The 26,138-nt window shown below is 38.1% G+C and overlaps 1 protein-coding gene across 5 annotated transcripts in view; it reads right to left on the reverse strand.

The window, feature by feature from the left end:
* LOC133538695 (calmodulin-regulated spectrin-associated protein 3-like) overlaps positions 1 to 26,138 on the reverse strand; it is a 69,570-nt gene that overhangs the window by 16,775 nt on the left and 26,657 nt on the right. For 2 of the 5 annotated variants that reach the window (XM_061880412.1, XM_061880408.1), the window contains exons 4-12: positions 26,018 to 26,104; positions 24,402 to 24,440; positions 17,225 to 17,272; positions 10,147 to 10,285; positions 9,926 to 10,065; positions 6,254 to 6,347; positions 6,013 to 6,064; positions 4,668 to 4,729; positions 29 to 59 (exon numbers count right to left, since the gene is read on the reverse strand). In XM_061880412.1, the coding sequence (XP_061736396.1) occupies positions 29 to 59; positions 4,668 to 4,729; positions 6,013 to 6,064; positions 6,254 to 6,347; positions 9,926 to 10,065; positions 10,147 to 10,285; positions 17,225 to 17,272; positions 24,402 to 24,440; positions 26,018 to 26,104 (692 nt within the window). The remainder of the gene's footprint in view (positions 1 to 28; positions 60 to 4,667; positions 4,730 to 6,012; positions 6,065 to 6,253; positions 6,348 to 9,925; positions 10,066 to 10,146; positions 10,286 to 17,224; positions 17,273 to 24,401; positions 24,441 to 26,017; positions 26,105 to 26,138) is intronic. The other 3 variants (XM_061880409.1, XM_061880411.1, XM_061880410.1) reach the window with 3 other exon arrangements.

Genomic DNA, 26,138 nt, shown 5'->3' on the forward strand with positions numbered 1-26,138 from the left:
CTACAAAACCAACATGTAAGTGTCATACCTGATCTGTTTCTTAGTCCAGCTTTTGTTTTCTGAAAAGACAAGTGAGTGAAGTTTAATTAGTGGCAAAAACAGCTTCCGCTCTCTTGGCGTGGTCTTCCACACCAAACCTCTTTATGGGCCTCCTAACTGTTCCCACAAAGTTGGAAGCACACATATGTTCCGGCAATATACTGAATTTACGGGTGGAATCCAACTCCATCCATTTACTACCGCTTGTCTCTTTCGGGGTGGCTGGAGCCTATCTCAGCTGCATTCGTGCGGAAGGCGGTGTACACCCTGGACAAGTCGCCCTCTCATCACAGGGCCAAAACAGATAGACAACATTCACACACTAGGGACCATTTAGTGTTGCCAAACAACCGATCCCCAGGTGCATGTTTTTGGAGGTGGAAGGAAGCCCGGATGCAAACTCCAGATTGACTATTTAATAATATAGGGCTGCAACTTTTTATCAATTACCTCGTTTCGAAAAAAACATTGATTTGGATTTTGTTACTCCAAAGTTTTCTTTAATGAATACAATATGCATACATTTCTGCAAGACTGTTTCAAAACAGGGCTTCACGGTGGAAGAGGGGTTAGTGCGTCTGCCTCACAATACGAAGGTCCTGCAGTCTTGGGTTCAATCCCGGGCTCGGGATCTTTATGTGTGGAGTTTGCATGTTCTCCCCGTGAATGCGTGGGTTCCCTCCGGGTATTCCGGCTTCCTCCCACTTCCAAAAACATGCACCTGGGGATAGGTTGATTGGCAACACTAAATGGTCCCTAGTGTGTGAATGTGATTGTGAATGTTGTCCGTCTATCTGTGTTGGCCCTGCGATGAGGTGGCGACTTGTCCATGGTGTACCCCGCCTTCCGCCTGATTGTAGCTGAGATAGGCGCCAACGCCCCCCGTGACTCCAAAAAGGGAATAAGTGGTAGAAAATGGATGGATGTTTCAAAACAGTGCAGATGAGACTGGTGCACCTATTGATGCAGCTTGTCCTGCCGTGTGTGTGTGTGTGTGTGTGTGTGTGTGTGTGTGTGCTATCATTTATATTGAAAAAGACAACCACACATTCCTTTTCCACTGCAGGAACTTTTACAGGATTTTTTTCCACTTACTCGGGTAACTAAAGTTCCCCCTGTGTTAGCACCAAAAACTACCTGGGTAGATTTAGTTCTTCAGGAACCTTTTGGAGTTCCTGCCTACTAGGTGGGACTTATGGAAACTAGCCGGAACCTTTTCGGACGCAGGCTGTGCTGTCGAACGCTGATTGTTTGAACAAAGTTGGGGGCATTTCTGAAATGTATTTTTTCGAACACATATACACGGAGACTTGTTTATTTCTTACTTCTTGTGTATTTCTATTACAAAAAAAAATTGACAACGAGAGAAAGAAGAACGAAAGAAGAACAAAAGGAACTTTTGAGGGGCAACTTTGTGCTGAAGAACGCTGATCGGTGAAACTATCTTGCAGTGTTTTTTACTCAGTCGTAGTCTTTTAACTCTATGCAGTTTATTGTTTATTATTTTTTACAAAATTAATTTTGAAACGCGAATCTTTGAGAAGAAGACAGACTTTTTTAAACGTATTTACAGGGGCAACCTTTAGCACTCAAAGAGCCATTTTGACCCGTTTCACAAAATAAAGAAAACAATGGGAGCCACAAAACTCTTTTGAAATTCAAAATGAAATAACACTGCATACAGATTTTTTTTTACTTTGTGCTATGTATTAACCAGGGGTCTCAGACACCTTAATATGAAAATTTAATGATAGTGGGGCCCGCAAGTTTTTTATGAATGCCGCTTGACAGCATCACACTTGCCAACCATCCCGAATATTCCGAGAGACTACCGAATATCAGATCAACCATACTCGTGAATGTTTGCAGAATTTCCCTCGATTAACAATAATAAGGGCAACCTATGAAAGTGCTGCCTTTGATGCCGTCTACAACACGTCCAATTAGCTTGCCAGCCCAGCCACATGTGTACGAGGCTACTGCTGACACACAAACGATTGCTAGGCATACTTGTTCAACAGCCATACAGGTTACACTGAGGGTTGTGATATAAACAACTTTAACAGTCTTACTAATATGCACCCTACTGTGAACCCACACCAAACAAGAATGACAAACACATTTTGGGAGAACATCGGCACTGTAACACTACATAAAGACAAAAGAACAAATACCCAGAATCCCAAGCATCCCACTCTTCCGGGCCACATCATACACCCCGCTAGCACCAAATCCCCCCACCCCCTCCGTGCGTCGGTTGAAGTTTGTATTTACTGCTAACGAGTTGTTTGTCCAAAATTCAACACCACCACTCCAATTAATAGCTTTTCAAATGTGTACAAGTAAAATTATTCAATGCATTTTCACTCATTTTATCAAACTTTATCAAAAAGGATTTTTGCAAAATTTAGTTCTTTATTAGTTATAAATTACTTATGTTTCATGTTCAACTGGCTACACTGTTTGTTTTTAACTTTTTATATTAAAAGTAATTTATATTAATGTTCCCATTGTAAAGGTGCAATTTCAATTGTATGTGTATTAATAAAAAAGAAAGAATTGTTACGGTCGAGGTTCGTTCCCCTGGGATGCAAACGGACCACTCCGGACAGGACATGCAGGTAGGAACATGATTTATTCTTGAGAAATCAAGGTGGTACAAAAAACAGGAAACAAGCTGACGGAAAATTGTGCCGTCCGCACTGGAAGCTAAGGCTACCACTTAGCATAGAATAGAGACAGGCAATACTCGCGTAACTTATTGCATAAGCAAACAAAGAAGCCAGGACGAGTGTGGCGAGAGAGATGAATAAATAGCTCTCTGATTAATGGTCGACTGCAGGTGAGCCTTCTGACCACTAATCAGAGGCAGGTGAACCCAATTAATCCCCGTAGATACCAAAACAAACTCAGAGGTGCACAATACAGGACCTAAGGGAGTCCAAAAATAACAGAACATAACAAAAACATGATCCGGGCCACGGAAAATGACAAGAATAAAGAAGGGCTAATAAAAAAAGCTTTGTTTAGTTAAACAATTTTTCCTGAAATACGCATTGAGGGTAGAAAGTGTGTTTTTTTATGATTACTCGAGTAATCGAACACATTTTTTTTTAATTTAATAAAATATTGAAGGCCTACTGAAACCCACTACTACCGACCACGCAGTCTGATAGTTTATATATCAATGATGAAATATTAACGTTGCAACACATGCCAATACGGCCTTTTTAGTTTACTAAATTGCAATTTTAAATTTCCCGTGAAGTGTCCTGTTGAAAACGTCGCCGTATGATGACGCTTGCGTTTGACGTCTCGGGTTGTAGCGGACACTATTTTCCAGCCCGATCCAAGCTATAAGTAGTCTGCTTTTATCGCATAATTACACAATATTTTGGACGTCTGTGTTGCTGAATCTTTTGCAATTTGTTCAATTAATAATAGAGAAGTCAAAGTAGAAAGATGGAGGTGGGAAGCTTTTAGCCTTTAGCCACACAAACACAGCCGGCGTTTCCTTGTTTAAAATTCCCGAAGGTGAAGCTTTACTATGGATCAGAGCAATCAAGCGAAAATGGATCCCGACCACATGTCAACCGGCAGGTTTCGGTGAGAAAATTTTGGAAATAAGTCGGCTCTTACCGTCTATTACCTCCTCCTAAAGAGACACTGGCGGTCACCACACCCGTGGCCACACTCCTCCAACTTTCAGGTACTATATAATCTCACTAAAACACTAGCAACACAATAGGTAGATAAGGGATTTTCCAGAATTATCCTAGTAAATGTGTCTAATAACATCTGATTCGCTCCCACTGCAATCGCCAATTTTTTATTTTTTTTAACTTTTTTTTTCACAGCCGGTGTTTCTTTGTTTGTTGTGAAGCTTTAACACAGAGCGGTCAAGCAAACATGTTTCTCTACTTCAACCAGCAAGTTTTTGGATGGGAAAATTGTGATATTAAGTCGGCTCTTACCGGAGACTTCAGTGGATCATGTGACCTCATCCTGACGCTCAAAAAGCCAGCTGTGATCTTGGCTCCTCGGCTTCTCTCAGAGACATTGGCGTTCACCACAGCTATCCGACTTTCAGGTATGACTTTACAATCTCACTAAAACACTATTAAAACAATGAGCAGATAAGGGATCTTCCAGAAGTATCCTAGTAAATGTGTCTAATTACATCTGAAACACTCACACTGCCGCCGTCGCCTTCTTTTTTTTTTGTGCTTCACTCTAACTTTCCTCATCCACGAATCTTTCATCCTTGCTCAAATTAATGGGGAAATTGTCACTTTCTCGGTCCGAATAGCTCTTGCTACTGGAGGCTATGACTATAAACAATGTGAGGATGTGAGAAGCCCTACAACCCGTGACGTCACGCGCACATCGTCTGCTACTTCCGGTACAGGCAAGGCTTTTTATTAGCGACCAAAAGTTGCAAACTTTATCGTGGATGTTCTTTACTAAATCCTTTCAGCAAAAATATGGCAATATCGCGAAATGATCAAGTATGACACATAGAATGGACCTGTTGTCCCCGTTTAAATAAGAACATCTCATTTCAGTTGGCCTTTAAAAAGCTGCAGCCCTAAATTAATGCCATCCTTCATAATTTGTGTGCTTCTTACCTTGTGTTTCTGGAGACGAGATGGGCACAAACGGTTGTTTGAAGATGAGTGAAGGAGAACCGCTGAAACAGGACATTGTGGTGTGAGGCGGCATATGGAAACACCACAGTATTGTGATGGTGTAAAGCAGGGGTCACCAACCTTTTTGAAACCAAGAGCTATTTCTTGGGTACTGATTAATGCGAAGGGCTACCAGTTTGATACACAAACAAATTGCCAGAAATAGCCAATTTGCTCAATTTAACTTTAATAAATAAATCTATACATATAAAAATAAAAATGGGTCTTTCGGTCTCTCATTCCGTCGTAAAATTTGTTTCCTTTTACGGAAGGTTTTTTGTAGAGAATAAATGATAAAAAAAATACTTAATTGAACGGTTTAAAAGAGGAGAAAACACAAAAAAAATTAAAATTCAATTTGGAAAAACATAGTTTATCTTCAATTTCGACACATTAAAATTCAAAATTCAACTGAAAAAAATGAAGAGAAAAACTAGTTAATTCTAATCTTTTTGAAAAAATTAAAAAAATAATTTCTGGAACATCATTAGTAATTTTTCTTGATTAAGATTAATTTTAGAATTTTGATGAAATGTTTTAAATAGGTTAAAATCCAATCTGCACTTTATTAGAATATATAACAAATTGGTCCAAGCTTTATTTCTAACAAAGACAAATCATTATTTATTCTAGATTTTCCAGAACAAAAATTTTCAAAGAAATTCAAAAGACTTTGAAAGAAGATTTTAATTTGATTCTACAAATTTTCTAGATTTGCCAGGATAATTTTTTTAGTTTTAATCATAATAAGTTTGAAGAAACATTTCACAAATATTCTTCGTCGAAAAAACAGAAACTAAAACGAAGAATTAAATTAAAATGTTTTTATTATTCAAAAAAAAAAAAAAAACTTCAACATTGATTTAAATTGTCAGGAAAGAAGAGGAAGGAATTTAAAAGGTAAAAAGATATATGTGTTTAAAAATCCTAGAATAATTTTAAGGTTGTATTTTTTCTCTAAAATTTTCTTTCTGAAAGTTTTAAGAAGCAAAGTAAAAAAAAAAATCAATGAATTTATTCAAACAAGTCTTTAAAATATTTTCTTGGATTTTCAAATTCTATTTAAGTTTTGTCACTCTTAGAATTACAAATGTCGAGCGAAGCGAGACCAGCTTGCTAGTAAATAAATACAATTTTTTAAAAAAGAGGCAGCTCACTGGTAAGTGCTGCTATTTGAGCTATTTTTAGAACAGGCCAAGGGGCTACTCATCTGGTCCTTATGGGCTACCTGGTGCCCGCGGGCACCGCGTTGGTGACCCCTGGTGTAAAGAGAGGACGCAGTTACCTGTTGCTGTTCCCGCTGACAGGACTGGTACATAAAAGTAAACCTGAGACATCTGCAAGAGAAGGTGAAAAACTACCTTAAAAGCCCAAATTACCACTTCCATTGAATTAACCGATCAATAGTCATGTGTGTGTGTTACGAAAGCAAATAACCACCAGGGTGTGTAATTAGATTAAAAAACATTAGCATTATCAGTTGTGGCTGTAAGCAACCTCCTGATGTAATTTGACCCAAAACACACCTGTGAGATCAACAGCTTGTACCGGTCGAACAAAATCAGGCTTCTTGATCTCAAACCACTCCAGCAGCTCGGATACGAAGCTCATGATGTTTAGCTGAGGAGAGAAGCAGTGGATTAATAAAGTTTAACTCACTCAAAGAGCACTTTACAGATTTATCTCAATTAAATTGGCCTTCGCTCTAACAGAGGCCAAGCCCCAATTAAATGCCCTATAAAATGACTAATAATCCAACACAGAGCTGGGCAAATATATTGACTCGGGGGCCACATTGAGAGAAAAAAATGTGTATGTGTGTATAAATTATATATAAACATTAAGTTGTAAAAATCTGCTGTACAGTATGTGTGTGTGAGTCCTTTTTTTAAATAATTTATGAACACTTATACCAAAAGTCACAATGTTTGATAGAGTTTTAAAAAAAGTTATGGTCGACCACCTCCAAAAAACAGAATGGAGTTTTACAGATTTTTTTACTGAACGGGACACCCAAAATATACACAAAAATAAAGAGATTTTCAATATTAACTATGAACAATAAAACACTGAATATTAACAACCTTTTAGTTCAAAGACCAGCTCCTCCATAGACATCTTTTACAATAAAGCAAAACACAACACAAATGTAACAAACAACAAAATATGAATTCAAAGGGTAATGAACCCCTACAATATGATATATTATCACTTTTATGCGGACATTTGTTGTAAAAATCTGCCTCCGCATCTGTTCCTGGCACATGCTTTTCGGGCTGGCTGCGCCGAAAACAAACCCCGCCCACTCTGCTTTGTTCCTCTGAGCTGCTGCGACGTACATTACCGTATTAACTCGTATAACACCCAAAAGTGCAGATTTCAACCATTGAAATACTTTGTATTGTTCAAGACTTACGGTCATTTAAAAACAGCTTAATGACAGCTACAGCTTTGATGTTAAAGGTCTAAAAAAAAAATGGGTAAAACGTCAGGCAGGCATGTGGCCCGCGGGCCGTATTTTGTGTCAATTATCACCTGATCAGCATTTTCTATTTTAAATGTAATGGCATATGTCCTATATTGTTATACAGTACATTGAGAAATGGATTATCAATAATTCAATCAATCAATCAAAGTTGATTTATAAAGCCCTAAATCACAAGTGTCTCAAAGGGCTGCACAAGCCACAAGGACATCCTCGACTCAGATCCCACATCAGGGCAAGAAAAAACTCAACCCACTGTTTAATATTCGAAACTATTTGTTTTAATTATTTTGTTTGTTTGTTTTGAGAAAAATGAAAGAAATGACGTGTGTAAAATGCATTTGTACAACTACAACATTTAATATTCAGAGATGTTATGAATTGTGATATTTAAGTAATAATACACATATGATAAAAAAAATACATAAATATAATAATAAAAAATATACAAAACAAAAATATGCAGAAACAGAAACAATAAATACTAATAATTACAGATTAGTAACGATGAACTAGGGCTATGTCTCAGGTTTAAAAAAAACAAACGTTAATATTATTATTTTTTAATCCGCCCTGACAATTTGTTCAGGCAAATCCTAGGCAATGTTCACACTGCAGGTCAATTCTGATTTTTTGGGCCCATATGCGACCGGTGTGAACGGTGCAATTCCGAATTTTTCATATCCAACCCAGGCCTCTTTCGTGTGTGGATATAAAAACAGATATTTATACAAAGTGTCCTCAATGTGAACGCGCCCGCGCTGCAAGTCGCATTCGTTTGACCAGAACGTCATCAAAAAAAAAAGCATAATTATTTGCCAAAATAGACTGTTACAATATAAAAAAGGTGTGTCCAAACCTTTGGTTGGTACTATATGTATATATATATGTATATGTATATATATATATATATATATATATATATATATATATATATATATATCATCCATGTATCCATTTTGGTGTAAACTCAACTCGTCGTGTTTGGAGGAAGAAGAATACTGAGTTGCATCCCAAGAACACCACACCTACTGTGAAGCATGGGGGTGGAAACATCATGCTTTGGGGCTGTTTTTCTGCTAAGGGGACAGGACGATTGATCCGTGTTAAGGAAAGAATGAATGGGGCCATGTATCGTGAGATTTTGAGCCAAAACCTCCTTCCATCAGTGAGTTTTGAATGGTTAAACAAGTACTTATTTTCCACCATAATTTACAAATAAATTCTTTAAAATTCCTACAATGTGAATTCCTGGATTTTTTTTTCACATTCCGTCTCTCACAGTTGAAGTGTACATATGATGAAAATTACAGACTTCTGTCTTCATTTTAAGTGGGAGAACTTGCACAATCGGTGGCTGACTAAATACTTTTTTGCCCCACTGTATATATATATATATATATATATATATATATATATTATATATATATTTATTAGGGCTGTGAGTCTTTGGGTGTCCCACAATTCGATTCAATATCGATTCTTGGGATCACGATTCGATAATTTATCGATTTTTTTGATTCGATTCGATTCTCGATTCAAAAACTATTTTTTTTTCCCGATTTAAAAGGATTCTGTATTCATTCAATAGATAGGATTTCAGCAGGATCCACCCCAGTCTGCTGACATGCTAGCAGAGTAGTAGATTTTTTTTTAAAGATTTTATAATTGTAAAGGACAATGTTTTATCAGCTGATTGCAATAATGTAAATTTGTTTTAACTATTAAACGAACCAAAAATATGACTTATTTTATCTTTGTGAAAACATTGGACACAGTGTGTTGTCAAGCTTATGAGATGCGATGCAAGTGTAAGCCACTGTGACACTTTTTTTTTTTTTTTATAAATGTCTAATGATAATGTCAATGAGGGATTTTTAATCACTGCTATGCTGAAATTATAACTAATATTGATACCGTTGTTGATAATATTCATTTTTGTTTCACTACTTTTGGTTTGTTCTGTGTCGTGTTTGTGTCTCCTCTCAATTGCTCTGTTTAGTGCAGTTCTGAGTGTTGCTGGGTCAGGTTTGGTTTTGGAATTGAATTGCATTGTTATGGTATTGCTGTGTATTGTTTTATTGGATTGATTAAAAAAATAAATAAAAATAAATAAAGACATGCACCTGGGGATAGGTTGATTGGCAACACTAAATGGGCCCTAGTGTGTGAATGTGAGTGTGAATGTTGTCTGTCTATCTGTGTTGGCTCTGCGATGAGGTGGCGACTTGTCCAGGGTGTACCCCGCCTTCCGCCCGATTATAGCTGAGATAGGCGCCAGCGCCCCCCGCGACCCCAAAAGGAAGTAAGCGGTAGAAAATGGATGGATGGATGGATAAATATTTTTTTATTTTTTTTTTATTAAAAAAAATAAATAAATATTAAATTAGAATGGATTCTGAATCGCACAACATAAACGATTCCATTCGTGTTCGAATCGATTTTTCCCCACACCCTTAATATATATATATATATATATATATACATACAGACACGCACGCACACACACACACACGAGAGCTGCAGCGATAGGCTGTATTCTCGCTGTAGGAGCACTGGCATCAGCACGAACATCTATAAATTGCATTAAATATGAGAAGAGAGAGCACTATGCCAAAAAAAAAAAAAAAAATCTTTCAAGCTCTTTATAGTGTCCTGCTTCTTCTGTATGAATTATATATAACATATTTCTTTAAAAAGAGGTAATGCTTACATGCAGGAGAGGCGGTGCATAGAGAAGGTCCTCCAGGGGAAGAAGGCAGCAGCTCTGCAAGCTATTCTCACAAAAATCTTTAATCAGCTGCAGGTTGTAAAGACTGTCAGCCACCGACATCGTGTCCTTTAGGCAAACATCTGGAACAATAACAACAATGAAACCATTACTGTTGTGTCCAGAGGAAAACGTCCATATTTGATGACGTAGCGTGTGTGTACCCTCCAGAGGCAGCAGGCTAGGGCAGTAATAGTGCAGCACAGCAGCAATAGCACAGCCATTAGACAGATCTTTGACCTCAGTGACCAGCGGGAAGGTGGGAGTCAGCTTAGATTGCACTTTGTCCTTCCTGTAGCGGATCTAATGGTGCAGCACAAAGCAGAGGAGGTTCAGGGTGAAGACAGCCTAGACAGGGTTTGCTAAAACACACGTGTCCTTGTGTGATATAGAAATAAAGACAGTGAAGCCACAATAAAAAATAAAAAAAACAGTAAAAACAAGAGCAAAAAAAATAAAAAAAACTCACCGTCCAAAACATTAGGGACACCTGTGATGTGAACTGAAATACAATCCAAGTGCTGTCTCACAAATGAGGTTTTAGACATATAGTAATGTTTACTTTTAATTGACACTTTCAGGTTTAAGTATATTCAATATAATTCACTGCATATAAATAAACCTGTGACTCTAATGAGGATAAGCGGTATAAAAAACGGCTGGATGGATGGAAAATAGATATAAAAACACTGATTAGTCATAGATATAAGAAAATATATACAGTATATCAAATGATAAAATGTAATTAACTTAAAATTACCATATAGTCCAGTGGTTCTCAAATGGGGGTACTTGAAGGTATGCCAAGGGGTATGTAAAAAAAAATGTCTTAAATATTCCTAAAAATAGCAACAATTCAAAAATCCTTTATAAATATATTTATTGAATAATACTTCAAGAAAATATGAATTTAAGTTCATAAACTGTGAAAAGAAATGCAACAATGCGATATTCAGTGTTGACAGCTGGATTTTTTTTTTTTGTGGATATATTCCATAAGTATTGATGTTAAAGATTTCTTTTTTTGTGAAGAAATGTTTAGAATTAAGTTCATGAATCCAGATGGATTCATGTGTAGAAAGATGTCTACACTATGTGTAGAAATCTTTATTCATAATTGAATCACTTGTTTATTTTTCAACAAGCTTTTAGTTATTTTTATATCTTTTTTTTTCCAAATAGTTCAAGAAAGACCACTACAAATGAGTAATATTTTGCACTGTTATACAATTTAATAAATCAGAAACTGATGACATCGTGCTGTATTTTACTTCTTTATCTCTTTTTTTTTTTCAACCAAAAACACTTTGCTCTGATTAGGGGGTACTTGAATTTTAAAAAAATCACTGAAAAAAGGTTGAGAACCACTGGCCTAGTCCGTCACAAAATGGAGAAATTTGATTTAAAATGCATAAAGGTAGTTTATTAATTATAGTTTATAAATGCCTTTCTGGCTGTGGCCACCAAAAACTAGCCTAACTGTATTTTTCGGAATAGATACCACTACGTTTTCCCCACGCTTTGTATCCTATGGCTTATAAAATGGTGCGACTAAAATATAGATTTTTTTTATTCACTTAACCGTATTTTTCGGATTATAAATCGCTCCGGTACGGTTGACAAGCCTCTTCCAGCAGCACGTTGTTCAGGCCCCCGTTTGTGATTTCGTTCCTCGAGCTGTGGCCACCTAGCTTCTAGCCCGCGATTAGCTTTTTTAGTTTTCTTCATTCCAGTTAAGAGTAGCCTGCGCTTTTCATCAGTCTTACAAGTTTCTGGCTTACTCCAAACTTTCTTTCTGTCACGCCAAGGAAATCATGTTTTGTTCTGGTCATGTTATGTTTTGTTTTTTGGACACTTGTTTCCTGTTTTGCACTTCCTGGTTTGTTTTCGTTACCATGCCAACTCATTAGTTTCAGCTGTCATGTCACGCACCTGTTCCATCACTAAATATGTCACTGCTATTTTAGCCATTTGGTTTCTGTTCTTCGGCCTGGCAACTTTGTACTTACGTACCTTACCCACATTCCCACGACCTACCTACAGATCCCACATATTCCTTCCTTCTGCTTCATGCCACGTTATGCTGTTCGTTTTTGTCCACGCCACGTACGTTTTGTATTTATGCCTCAGTGCAAGTTTTGTTTTTTCATGCCACCGTGCAAGTGTTTTTGTTCTTGTTTGTAGTTTGTAGCATTTATGATAGTCTTTTGTTTTTTCATTAGCCAAGTTTGTTTTCCACCCTCGTGCGTGCCCTACTTTGGCCTTTTGTTGTAGTCTGTTTGTTTAGTAATAAATCAACATGTACTTACTTTTACGCCTGGCTCGTGCAAATCATCCTTTGCGTTGGAAAAACAAAATACCCCATAGTCCAAATTGTGACCCTTTCTGCTGCTCGATTACCATTTTCTGCTGTGTATTTTACTACTTCCAGCTTGTAACGTTCAGTATATGATTTTCTTTTCGGTGCCACTTTTGTTCAGCCCTTCTCAGTTTTTATAAGTTACCGCCAATGTTGAAATTATCAATTTTCAGAGGTACGGAAGTAGTAGCAGGTAGCATCTTTTTTCCCCACAATGCACTTCTGTCATGACCCGCTCCCGCCAAATTTTTATTGGTTGACTTGTGGAGTTTGCATGTTCTCCCCGTGAATGCGTGGGTTCCCTCCGGGTACTCCGGCTTCCTCCCACTTCCAAAGACATGCACCTGGGGATAGGTTGATTGGCAGCACTAAATTGGCCCTAGTGTGTGAATGTGAGTGTGAATGTTGTCTGTCTATCTGTGTTGGCCCTGCGACGAGGTGGCGACTTGTCCAGGGTGTACCCCGCCTTCCGCCCGATTGTAGCTGAGATAGGCGCCAGCGCCCCCCGCGACCCCGAAAGGGAATAAGCGGTAGAAAATGGATGGATGGATGGACTTGTATGTGACCATTGCTGATATACACCTAGTCTCTTACGTGAATGAGATAAATAATATTATTTGATATTTTACGGTAATGTGTTAATAATTTCACACATAAGTCGCTCCAGAGTATAAGTCGCATCCCGGGCCAAACTATGAAAAAAAACTGTGACTCATAATCGGAAAAATACGGTAGTAATCGTTTGCAATTAACACCAACAAAGACACTGAAAAGGTGTTTTATAGTTTGTGCTATGGGACCTCCTACTGGACAGGTTCGCGGGTTGAAAATGCACTTCCTGTTTCGTACCTTGAACCGGAAGTATAACTGCCCATAGCGTTTCTGCTGAAAAGGATTATAGTTTATACATAGGTTATGCTTTTATAGCGCTTTTCTACTTTTAAAGGTACTCAAAGCGCACTTGAGACTATTTCCACATTCACCCATTCTCACACTATGATGGCGGGAGCTGCCATGCAAGGCCCTAACCAGGACCCACCAGGAGCAAGGGTGAAGTGTCTTGCTCAAGGACACAACAGACATGACTAGGATGGTAGAAGCTGGAGATTGAACCAGGAACCCTCAGGTTGCTGGCAAGGCCTCTCTCCCAACTTTGTCACGCCATCCCCGATTCTTCATTTAACACTCCAAGAAAGATTATAAAATGTTTACAATAATACTAAAACGTTTCATACTTATTAAACCGTCTCACGTGTGTTTTGCTCTAATGCATATTTGTACGTGCAAATATAATGTAATCAAGCCAGCATCAGCGAATTTGCTAACGCATTTACAAGGGTCAGTTTTAGTATTGTTAACTTACAATGTCATTGTTTTCGTATTGTGTTAGTTTTGAATATTCGCCAAAACGCCCCTGTGGAGTTATTGAGTCTGTTTAGCTGACTGGAGTGCTAGCATCTGCAGCTAGTGGGTCCATGACAAGGACTTCTGTTTTGTTTCATCAGCCATTTTACTGCCGTGTGACAGGCACCGTTTGGCAACAAATGAAGGTACACTGCAAAAACTGAAATGTAAGTAAGATTTAATATCTCAAATAATGGTGAGATTTGCTTATTTTCTGTCTGATAAGATCATTTCTTCTCACTCAGCAGATTTTATGTTAGTGTTTTACTTGTTTTAAGGGTTTTGGTTGTAATTGAGCTCAGTAAGATATCACAGCTTGTTGCTGAGATTTTATGACCTATATTGAGTAAAACATGCTTGAAACTAGAATATAAAGTGTTGCAAAGCTGTGTCATCAACACTCACAAGTATAAAACTAATTTTTTAAAGTAGTTTCTTATTTCAAGCATGAAAAAAAAAATCATGACTGACACATTGTGTCTCATAATTAAAACAGATGACAGCCAAATGGACTTTTCTGTTTTATTTTCAATGGAACAATAGAAAATACGTACTCATAAAATAGTACAGTTGTTATTAGTGAGAATATAATTATTTTAAAAGGTATTTTGGGGTTTATTGAGGTTAGCTGATTCTACTAGTTTTGGAAAGTTTTGACAAGCCACATTTTCTTGTTCTATTGGCAGTTGTTTAGTTCAAGTACCCCTAACTTTTGCATTTTTTTTCTTTTGTTTTTGAACATTGAATTTTTGCAGTGTAGAGATGGCCTAAACATATGAAAAAAATGGATCCTTAATAAAAAACAAAAAAAACAAAGACATTTTTTTTTCTTTAATAGTTTTTTTTAAAATCATGAAAATATTTAGAAACTGGATGAATAAGAATTGCAATTTGAAAGTGAATCAAATTTTTGTGCATCCCTATTGTTCATATATTATCGGCCAATCTGCCTCATTAAGTCATTGGAAAGACTACCTATTAATCACTATGCAGCCCCACTCATTTTCATGTCAAGTCCTGGTGTCCTATAAAGTTAATGTTTTGTTTTTTTTATAACTTATATGATTAAAATAATGTTAGAATAATTATCTACATAACATCACACAACTCTTATGCTTAAGGGTCGTTGCTATAGTTATTATCAATTGTGCTGAAGTTGTACTTTAAATAAAATAAAATAAAAATCATGACTAACACAATTGTGTCTCATAATTAAAACAGATGTCAGCCAAATTAACTTTGCTGTATTATCTTCAATGAAACAATAGAAAATACGTACTCATAAAGTAATACAGTTTTTATTAGTGACAATATACTTTATTAAAGGTATTTTGGGGTTCATTGAGGTTAAATGATTTTACTTTTTTTGGAAAGTTTTGACAAGCCAAATTTTCTTGTTCTATTGGCAGGTAATTTTGCTTAGTTCAAATAAAGTACCCCTAAATTTTTTCTTTTTTTTTCTTGTTTTTGAACATTGACTTTTTGCAGTGTAGAGATGGCCTAAACATATGAAAAAAATGGATTCTTATAAAAAAAAAAAATTCTAAATATTTTATTTTCTATAGATTTTTCAAAGTTATGAAAAGATTTAGAATGGGGATGAATAAGAATTGCAATTTGAATGTGAATCGATATTTTGTGAATCCCTATTGTTCATATATTATTGGCCAATTTGCCTCATTAAGTCATTGGAAAGTCTACCTATTAATCACTATGCAGCCCCACTCATTTTCATGTCAAGTCCTAGTGTCCTATAAAGTTAATGTATTTTTTATTTTTATTATTACTTATAAGATTAAAATAATGTTAGAATAATTATCTACATAATATCACACAACTCTTATGCTTAAGGGTCGTTGCTATGGTTATTATCAATTGTGTAGAAGTTGTACTTTAAATAAAATAAAATAAAAATCATGACTAACACAATTGTGTCTCATAATTAAAACAGATGTCAGCCAAATGAACTTTGCTGTATTATTTTCAATGAAACAATAGAAAATACGTACTCATAAAGTAGTACAGTTTTTATTAGTGACAATATACTTTATTAAAGGTATTTTGGGGTTCATTGAGGTTAAATGATTTTACTTGTTTTGGAAAGTTTTGACAAGTCAAATTTTCTTGTTCTATTGGCAGGTAATTTTGCTTAATTCAAATGAAGTACCCCTAAATTTTTCTTGTTTTTGAACATTGACTTTTTGCAGTGTAGAGATGGCCTAAACATATGAAAATAATGGATACTTATATTAAAAAAAAAAACTCTAAATATTTTATTTTCTAATAGATTTTTTAAAGTTATGAAAAGATTTAGAATGGGGATGAATAAGAATTGCAATTTGAATGTGAATCGATATTTTGTGAATCCCTATTGTTCATATATTATTGGCCAATTTGCCTCATTAAGTCATTGGAAAGTCTACCTATTAATCACTATGCAGCCCCACTCATTTTCATGTCAAGTCCTGGTGTCCTATAAAGTTAATGTTTTTTTTTTTTTATTACTTATAAGATTAAAATAATGTTAGAATAATTATCTACATAATTTCACACAACTCTTATGCTTAAGGGTCGTTGCTATAGTTATTATCAATTGTGCTGAAGTTGTACTTTAAAGCATGAAAAAAAAAAATCAATAGAAAATAGGTACTCATAAAGTAATACAGTGGTTATCAACGAGAATATACTTTTTTTTAAGGTATTTTGGGGTTCATTGAGGTTAGCTATTTTTACTTGTTTTGAAAAGGTTTGACAAGCCAAATTTTCTTGTTCTATTAGCAGATAATTTTGCTTAGTTCAAATAAAATACCCCTAATTTTGGCAATTTTTTTTTTCTTGTTTTTCAACATTGACTTTTTGCAGTGTAGGTATATAAACACTTACAAAATCTTTCGTGTCGCTGTATATCTTCTGCTTATAGTCTGGTGCGGCTAATATACATAAAAAATTGATTTGTATCTCAAATTTGGTGGGTGTGCTCGATAGCCTGGAAAATAGGGTGTTATCTTAAGGATATCATTTTGGAAACAGCTCTTGTATTGACTCTCGTCGGATTGTACAAGTGCAACTAATGTTGTGAGGGCATGTGACGACAACCTAAAAAAAAAACACATCAACCAGAGGGCGTGGTCTCAAGCTCCAGAAAACCAAGCATTACAGAAATGATAAACAGTCACGAAAAAACAATTTCAAACAATGTGGTTTTATGTGAGGATGCATCAAACGCACACACACTGGCAGCCATGACGGCATTGTTGGAGGCCAAAGGTCTTCCTCAAACATAAGATGTGGGGAGTGAGGGTATGGGGTAGTGAGGGTGGGGTCACACCTCCCGTAATGTGATTTTTAGCACCAGTGCGGTAAAATTGACACCACAATGCAGCTTGGTGTTGGGGTGGACATAAGTCGGTGAGTTGGGTTTTTTTTCGTTGCCTACGGGAGAACGTAGAGGACGAGAATGGCGAGGTGTTATACGTTACCACTGGCGGTTTGTTCCCCGACTCCTTCAAACAAAAAGCGATAGCATGCTGGATGGGGGGATGGCAGAGAAGAGGGACACAAGCGTAAAAATGACAAAGGGGTCCGCTGTAACACATCGTCACAAAGCGACAGGAGGTGGGGGGGTGGGGACAGTGGTGGAGAGGCGAGGCGGGGGACAAACAAGGTGGGCGTGGTTTCACCTCCATTTCTCTCCTTCCTTCCTTCCTTCCCTCCTGGCATCCCTTTCACTCAACTGATGCCTGAGAGTCACCATGTCCTCAGAGGAGTGGCGTGTGTAATGGAGGACCACCAGAGGTCTCCCCTTTCTCTCTAATATGCATTTTATGTCGACTTGTTTTTTTCTATATCAGGGGTCGGCAACCCGCGGCTCCGGAGCCGCATGCAGCTCTTTGATCGCTCTAATGTGGCTCAGCTGCATAATGCCGAGAGATTTCTGGAGTTTAATGCTTCTCCCAGCAATCAGCCGGGGCTAACATTCTCCGATTTTCACCTAGTCGATAATATTGAGGGCGTGCCCTGATGGAAATAGCTTTACAACCCTCTAAGACCCGTCGCCGCGCCCGCTTTTACCCACAGCTATCTGCCTGCCAGCTGGTCACATGTAGTGTTGATAAACGTACTTGGTCAACAGCCATACAGGTTACACTGAAGGTTGTGATATAAACAACTTGAACACCCTTACTAATATGCGCCACACTGTGAACCCACACCAAAGAAGAATGACAAACACATTTCGGGAGAACATCCGCACTGTATCACAACATAAACACAGAAAAACAAATACCCATAATCCCATGCATCCCTATCTCTTCCGGGCTACATTATACTGTGGGCGGTATAGCTCGGTTGGTAGAGCGGCCGTGCCAGCAACTGGAGGGTTGCAGGTTCCGATCCCCGCTCCCACCATCCTAGTCACTGCCGTTGTGTCCTTGGGCAAGACACTTTACCCACCTGCTCCCAGTGCCACCCACACTGGTTTAAATGTAACTTAGATATTGGGTTTCACTATGTAAAGCACTTTGAGTCACAAGAGAAAAAGCGCTATATAAATAAAATTCACTTCACTTCACTGTACACCCCGTGCGTCGGTTGAGGTGGGGGGGGTTGGGGGTGGCGGGGGTGTATAATGTAGCCCGGATGAGTTAGGGATGCATGGGATTTTGGGTATTTGTTTTGTTGTGTTTATGTTGTGATACAGTGCGGATTTTATCCCGAAAGGTGTTTGTCATTCTTGTTTGGTGTGGGTTCACAGTGTGGCGCATATTAGTAAGAGTGTTAAAGTTGTTTATACGGCCACCCTGAGTGTGACCTGCATGGCTGTTGACCAAGTATGCCTTGCAGTCACTTACGGGTGTCAGCAGAAGCCACATTCAATATGTAAATGGGCTGACAAGCTGTTTATTACGCTTGTAGAGGGTGTTAAGCGCAATGTCATCACAGAACACCCTTAATATTGTCGTTTGGGTGAAAATCAGCAGACATTCTAGAGAACAGTTGGGAATGGTTGGCAATGGTGATGTTGCCGAACGGCATTCAATTAAAACTTGCGGGCCGCAGTAATATTTAATTTTAATATAAAGGTGAGGGCCGCATGTTTGAGACCTCTGGTTTAAACATAGCACAAAGCACAAAAAAAAACGTTGTACGCTGTCTTATTTCATTTTGAATTTAAGTTTTGTGGCTCCCATTGTTTTCTTTATATTTGTGAAACGGGTCAAAATGGCTCTTTGAGTGGTAAAGGTTCCCGACCCCTGTTCTATATAAAACTAAATTACACCATGAATCATAAAAATATTTGTGGACTACAGTGGAGCCTTTAAGGTCAAATGCAATTAGTAATGCTCTTAAAATAAGTTAAGATTAACAGGAAGAAAAAAAGTATTTTTATTTATTATTGGTTAGCTTCAGAATAACAAAGTTATTAAAAAGAATAACAGACTTATTATACCCTAAAAATGTTGGTCTTACTTAAAAATGCATGCATTTAGTTGTAATCAGAGAAAGTCCAAATAAAAGAGGAGGCATAGAATTCTCTTGTCAGAGCGTGGGAAGACACTGTACAAGGGTACAGGTCTACGCATTTCTCCTCATTGAGCTAAATTGAATCCTGTCTCTGTTTAATTCCTTGCTTCTTGTCTGTTTAATGGATATCATCAGTGTTTAAACCTGACAGTTTGTATTCAGTGTTAAAAATATTATACGGCTCTCACGAAAAATACATTTTAAAATATTTGGCTTTCATGGCTCTCTCGGCCAAAAAGCTTCCCGACCCCTGACTTAGTATATATAATATAAACCAGGGGTGCCCACACTTTTTCTGCAGGCGAGCTACTTTTCAATTGACCAACTCGAGGGGATCTACCTCATTTATATATATCATTTATGTTTATTTATTTATGAAAGAGACATTTTTGTTAACAAGTTAAATGTGTTTAATGATAATACAAGCATGTGTAACACATATAGATGTCTTTCTTTCACAAAGACAAGAATATAAGTTGGTGTATTACCTGATTCTGATGACTTGCATTGATTGGAATCAGACAGTAATGATGATAACGCCCACATTTTCAAATGGAGGAGAAAAAAAGTTGTCCTTTCTGTACAATACCACATGAAAGTGGTTGGTTTTTGGCATCTAATTCATCCAGCTTCCATACACTTTACAAGAAAAACATTGGCGCCAAATTCCGTAGCTTGCTTGATTGACATTCACGGCACCCGAGGGTCTTGTGAGATGACGCTGGCTGCTGCCAGTTCATTATTATGAAAAAATGACAGAGAGGAAGGCGAGAAACACTTTTTATTTCAACGGACTTTCGCGCCGTCCCTTCCGTCAAAACTCTAAAGGCCGACTGCACATTTCCTATCTTCACAATAAAAGCCCTGCTTCATGCTGCCTGCCCTAACAAAATAAGAGTCTCGGAAAGCTGGCGTGCACAAGTGATGTGCACGCCAGCTTTCTGAGGGATCGCTTGTGCACGCCAGTTTTCCGAGACTCTGTATTTAGTTAGCGCAGGCAGCATGAAGCAGGGCTTTTATTGTGAAGATAGGAAATGTGCAGTCGGCCTTTAGAGTTTTGACGGAAGGTACGGCGCGAGAGTCTGTTGAAATCAAAAGTGTTTCTCGCCTTCCTCTCGGTCATATTTTCATAATAATGATCTTGCAGCAGCCAGCGTCATCTCACAAGACCCTCCGGTACCGTGAATGTCATTTAAGTGACGTCTTGGTGAAGATTGATGATCACTATTTTTTAGGTCTATTTTTTTTAAAAGCCTGGCTGGAGATGGACTGACACACCCCCCGCGGTCGACTGGTAGCTTGCGATCGACGAAATGGGCCTGATACAAACCAAGTCATTGTGTTTCATATTTTCATTTAAATAAAAATATATGTTTATCTTTTTTAGATACAGTCAATAAATAATGTGAACATGTATCATAACATGAAAATCTAAGAGAACGTGTTGTGAATGAGGATGCTTGTGGACTGGGTATTTATTTATTTTTTACAAATTTTTATCAAAAAATAAATTGGCGGAAATCTTTTTTTTTGCCTGAGGCTGCTCCATGATCTCCGACGACGATACATTACAAATGACCAACGATAGAAGTGCGGCGATTCTGTTGGCAGCGGCATCTCGTTGACAGATGCGCTTCCTTATAAGCACAGTTTGGCGCGCAGGCGTCAGTTCGACACAGTTCGCGTATCGGTCACGTGACCGAAACAGCTCATGATCGGTCACGTGACTTTCTAAAAGCAGTACGCGCACACAGGGTTTTCCTCTATGAGCTCGACGGATGCGACGATGCACTATATAGGACAGGGGTAGGGAACCTATGGCTCTAGAGCCAGATGTGGCTCTTTTGATGACTTCATCTGGCTCTCAGATAAATCTTAGCTGACATTGCTTAACACAGGGCTGTCCAAAGTGCGGCCCGCGGGTCATTTTTTTGACGGCCCCACGGCACATTTTAAGAATAAAATTTAAAAAATAAAAAAAAATAAAAAAAGTGGTATAAAAGAGCAAAAAGGTGAAATGTAACAAGAAATTGTTGCAATGCTTACTCTAATAACACAAAGCTGCCATGCAGGCTGTTTCCTTCTTTAAAAAATAATAATGAATCAAAATCAATGTCATTTTGAATTATTGACCTATTCAAGGCTTCGATTACGTCTCATTAAATATTCCACTTTGAGATATTTTTGGGGGAAAATTTTGTGTTTTGCCATATATAAAACTGAGCTGTTTTTTTTTTTTTTAAAGAAGGGCCTAAAACAAATTAACAAAACATAAAGAACAATAAAACTTAAAATTGACGGATATATCTCAAGTTGATCTTGAGATTATTGTGCTAAAAGTAAATAGTAAAAAAAAATGTATGATTTATTTTTCAACACTTTAATAAGGAGGACACTTTTGGATCCCCAATTATTTTAGTGTGATTTGTTTTTAAGTGTCATTTCTCCAAAAATAATAATGAATCAAAATCCAAAATTAAGGCTCCAATTATTATATAATCTCAAATATCCCACCTAAAAAAGTTATTGGGTGAAAATATTGCATATTTTGTGTTTTTTCCATTTTTTTTTCTAATGTTGATCTAGAGATTTAAAACTTGCATGATAATAAAAATTATAATACTGAATAATGACACATTTTTTATTTTATTTTTTTTGACTAAAACCCTTTGGGGTCCCCGGGATCATAACTGAGTGGAGGCCTAAATGTATATTTTTTATACATATGTTGTATTGGTTTTTAAAATAAAAATTATGAAAATGGCCCCCGCTTGCTCTGATTTTTCAGTGTGCGGCCCCTCAGTGGAAAAAGTTTGGACACCCCTGGCTTAACCACGATAATTATGAATAATTCCGCTAGTAAGCACAGAGCTAAAATTAACGTTCAAAATACTAAACATTCTCATGCATTTTATCCATCCATCCATTTTCTACCAGACTTGTTCAAGAAGTCGCATTAATGGTAAGAAGTATTTGATTTATTATTGGTTAACTTCAGAATAAGAATGTTATTAAAACAAATAAGGGATTTATCATACTCTAAACATGTTGGTCTTACTTAAAAAATGCACACATTTAGTTGTATTCAGTGTTAAAAAATATATGGCTCTCACGGAAATACATTTTTAAATATTTGGCTTTCAAGGCTCTCTCAGCCAAAAAGGTTCCCGACCCCTGATATAGGACTTCCTTCCAAGTAACATGCTAACTTCCGCTTTCATCGTACAGTTGTGATCAAAATTATTCAACCCCCACACAATTTTGGTGTTTTAGCAAGTTGGACATTTATTCCGTATTTTGTTTATAGTCATATCAAATAAAGATGTGTCAAATAGACAAATGCAACTTCAATTGTAACACTGTATTTTACAAAATACCCAAAAAGGACATTTTTCTTTATATCTCATTGACAAAATGATTCAACCCCCTAGTTCCATGCATCTTTAGTACTTAGTAGAACACCCTTTGGCAGTAATGACATCCTTCAAAGGTGATACATAACCGGACACAAGCTTCTTGCAAGCATCTACAGGTATTTTAGCCCATTCCTCTTGGGCAAAGGCCTCCAGTTCATTCATATTCTTGGGCTTGCGTGCTGCAACTGCCTTCTTCAAGTCCCACCACAGCTTTTCTAGAGGATTTAGGTCTGGCGACTGTGAAGGCCACTCCAGAGTCTTCCAGCCCTTCTTCTGCAACCACTCTGATGTTGATTTGGAGGTATGCTTGGGATCGTTGTCCTGTTGGAAGGTCCAACGTCTCCCAAGCCTCAGCTTCGTCACTGACTTCATGACATTTGCAGCTAATATATCCTGCTAGGAAATAGAATTCTTAATGCCTTGAACGCGCTGGAGATTCCCGGTACCTGAGGCAGACAAACAGCCCCAGAGCATGATTGACCCCCCCACCATGCTTAACAGTAGGCGAGGTGTTCTTCTCTTTGTAAGCTTAATTTTTTTCTCCTCCAGACATAGCGTTGATTCATAGGCCCAAAGAGTTCCACTTTTGTCTCATCACTCCATAGAACAGTTTCCCAAAACCTTTGGGGTTTGTCCAGGTGATTTTTGGAATACTGGAGTCTATTTTCTTGTGCCTGGTAGTCAGAAGTAGGGTGCGCCTGGGAGTTCTGGCATGGAGGCCTTCATCTCGTAGGGCGCGCCTTATTATTGTCTGGGACGAAACCTGCGTTCCCCCCTATGCAATGTCCTGTTGTAGTTCCTCAGCTGTTACCCGGGGGTTTTTCACCACTGTACGCTTCAAATACCGGACAGCATCCTCTTTCTACCACGCCCAGGTAGTGTTTCCACTGTGCCTTTAGCTTTAAACTTGCGAATTATGCTCCCAACTGTGTCTCTTGGAATGTATAATGTCGTTGCTATTTTCTTATATCCATATCCTTTCTTATGAAGAGAAATGACCTCCTCTCTTGACTTCTTTGACCACTCCCTGGACTTCACCATGTTGCAAATACACCATTGACCATCTACAAGAAGCTGAGCGTCACAGTCTTTTTCAATCAGTTTAATTGTTGCTCGTTATGGTTCTAATCACATCTGCAGGTGTTTTCAACACCTGATTGCAAAGAGCTTATTCAAATTCTGTTCTTAAGAGTTATGATCTTCAAGGGGGTTGAATAATTTTGGCAATGAGATATTAAGAAAAATGTCCTTTTTTGGTATTTTGTAAAATACAGTGTTCCAATTTAAGAGGCATTTGTCTATTTGACACATCTTTATTTGATATGACTATAAACAAAATACGGAATAAATGTCCAACTTGCTAAAACACCAAAATTGTGTGGGGGTTGAAAAATGTTGATCACAACTGTACTTCTGTTGTGTTTTCCCCCCATTTTGCATGTGTTTTGGACACTCGTGCGCATTTCTGGTTGCGTGTGTTTTTTGACATGGCTGCGCGTTTGCCACTGTCGGCCACTGCTGTTTTTTCAGCAAGGCTGCAGGACAAATCAACACACTCTCTTTGATCAGCTGACATGACAGGCAGTTGAGTTAAAGGCAGTTTAAACACACACACAAACACACACACACACACACACACGCACACACGTAGTGTGTATGCAGGCACGGCAATTACACGCAGAGGACGCACTGCATGAGCAGGCGGTAGCACACTTACTGGGACTAGCTTCCAGTACCAGCGGTTGGACGGGCCCTGCTGGAGAGCAAAAGAGTACCGACAGAGACCAGCCCAGGGGAGACACAGTGAGGATGAGGATGTTAGAAGCTTGACAAGAGGGTAGGCTTGGTAAAAACATGTGTGAAGGTACAGTATGTATCACCACTAGGGGTGTAACGGTACGTGTATTCGTATTGAACCGTTTCGGTACGGGGGTTTTGGTTCGGTTCGGAGGTGTACCGAACGAGTTTCCACACGGACATATTAAGTAGCGTACCGCACGTTGTGTAAACAATGCACGGCATGCTAGCAGCGGTTTAGCTCGGTTGGTAGAGCGGCCGTGCCAGCAACTTGAGGGTTGCAGGTTCGATTCCCGCATCCGCCATCCTAGTCACTGCCGTTGTGTCCTTGGGCAAGACACTTTACCCCCCTGCCCCCAGTGCCACCCACACGGGTTTAAATGTAACTTAGATATTGGGTTTCACTATGTAAAGCGCTTTGAGTCACTAGAGAAAAAGCGCTATATAAATATAATTCACTTCACTTCACTTCACCGGGCTACGATAGACTGACCATACCTCCTCTTTTCACCGGATATGTCCTCTTTTGCCGGGCTGTCCGGGTGGAGTTTCCCTAAATGCCTTAAATATCCGGCATTTTAAGTTAGGGTTGCGTGTGTTTTCAATGTACGTTCAGGGTTACAAAAGGGGTTAAAAACAAAACAAATTGTGCACGAAGCATTCGTGAGGGAGGGGCAGAGACAGAGCGAGAGAGTTATGATAAACGCGCATGCGTCGCTAGGCTCTGCTTTTTATCCATAGATTTATCAGATTTTTTTTTTTTAATTATCTATAGCAGGGGTGTCAAAAGTGCGGCCATTTGCGGCCCACAGCTAATGTTTGAAAGGCCCACGGCACATTCTAAAAATACTATTAAAATAAACAAAACCATAACAAAAATGCAAAGAAGCTTAAAAGTTAAATGTAATTTAGAAAAAGTTGCAACATTGACTACCACCTATTCAGTGGCCTAGTGGTTAGAGTGTCCGCCCTGGGATCAAATCCCGGCCGAGTCATACCAAAGACTATAAAAATGGGACCCATTACCTCCCTGCTTGGCACTCAACATTAAGGGTTGGAATTGGGGGTTAAATCGCCAAAAATGATTCCTGGGCGTGGCCACTGCTGCTGCTCACTGCTCCCCTCACCTCCCAGGGGGTGATCAAGGCTGATGGGTCAAATGCAGAGAATAATTTCGCCACATCTAATATGTGTGTGACAATCATTGGTACTTTAACTTTAATAAAACAAAGCTGTTTTTTTCTTTCTTTCAAACTGTTATTGCTCAAAACATAATATTGAATCCAAATAAATGTTATTATGAATTATTGACCCATGACCGCACATCAAATATTCCACTAGGAAAAATATTTTTGGTGGAAGATTTTGCAAATTTGGTAAATAAATAACCCAAAAAATTCATATTTTGTTGTTTTCTTACTGTACCGAAAATGAACCGAAGCGTGACCGAGGTACGTACCGAACCAAAATGTTTGTGTACCGTTACACCCCTAATCACCACCATTGACCATTTGGCCACCTTTACTGTGTGTTTACCGTTTCCTGAGACGGCTGTTGGTCGGTACCCGGCTGAGACTTGGCTGGCTCCTCTTCCTCGGTGCTCTCCCTCAGTTTCTGGTTCAACTTAAAAAAAGACAATAACGGGCTAAGGATGAGC

The sequence above is a fragment of the Nerophis ophidion genome, linkage group LG20, assembly GCF_033978795.1.
Source record: "Nerophis ophidion isolate RoL-2023_Sa linkage group LG20, RoL_Noph_v1.0, whole genome shotgun sequence".
In the NCBI taxonomy this organism is placed as follows: Eukaryota; Metazoa; Chordata; class Actinopteri; order Syngnathiformes; family Syngnathidae; genus Nerophis; species Nerophis ophidion.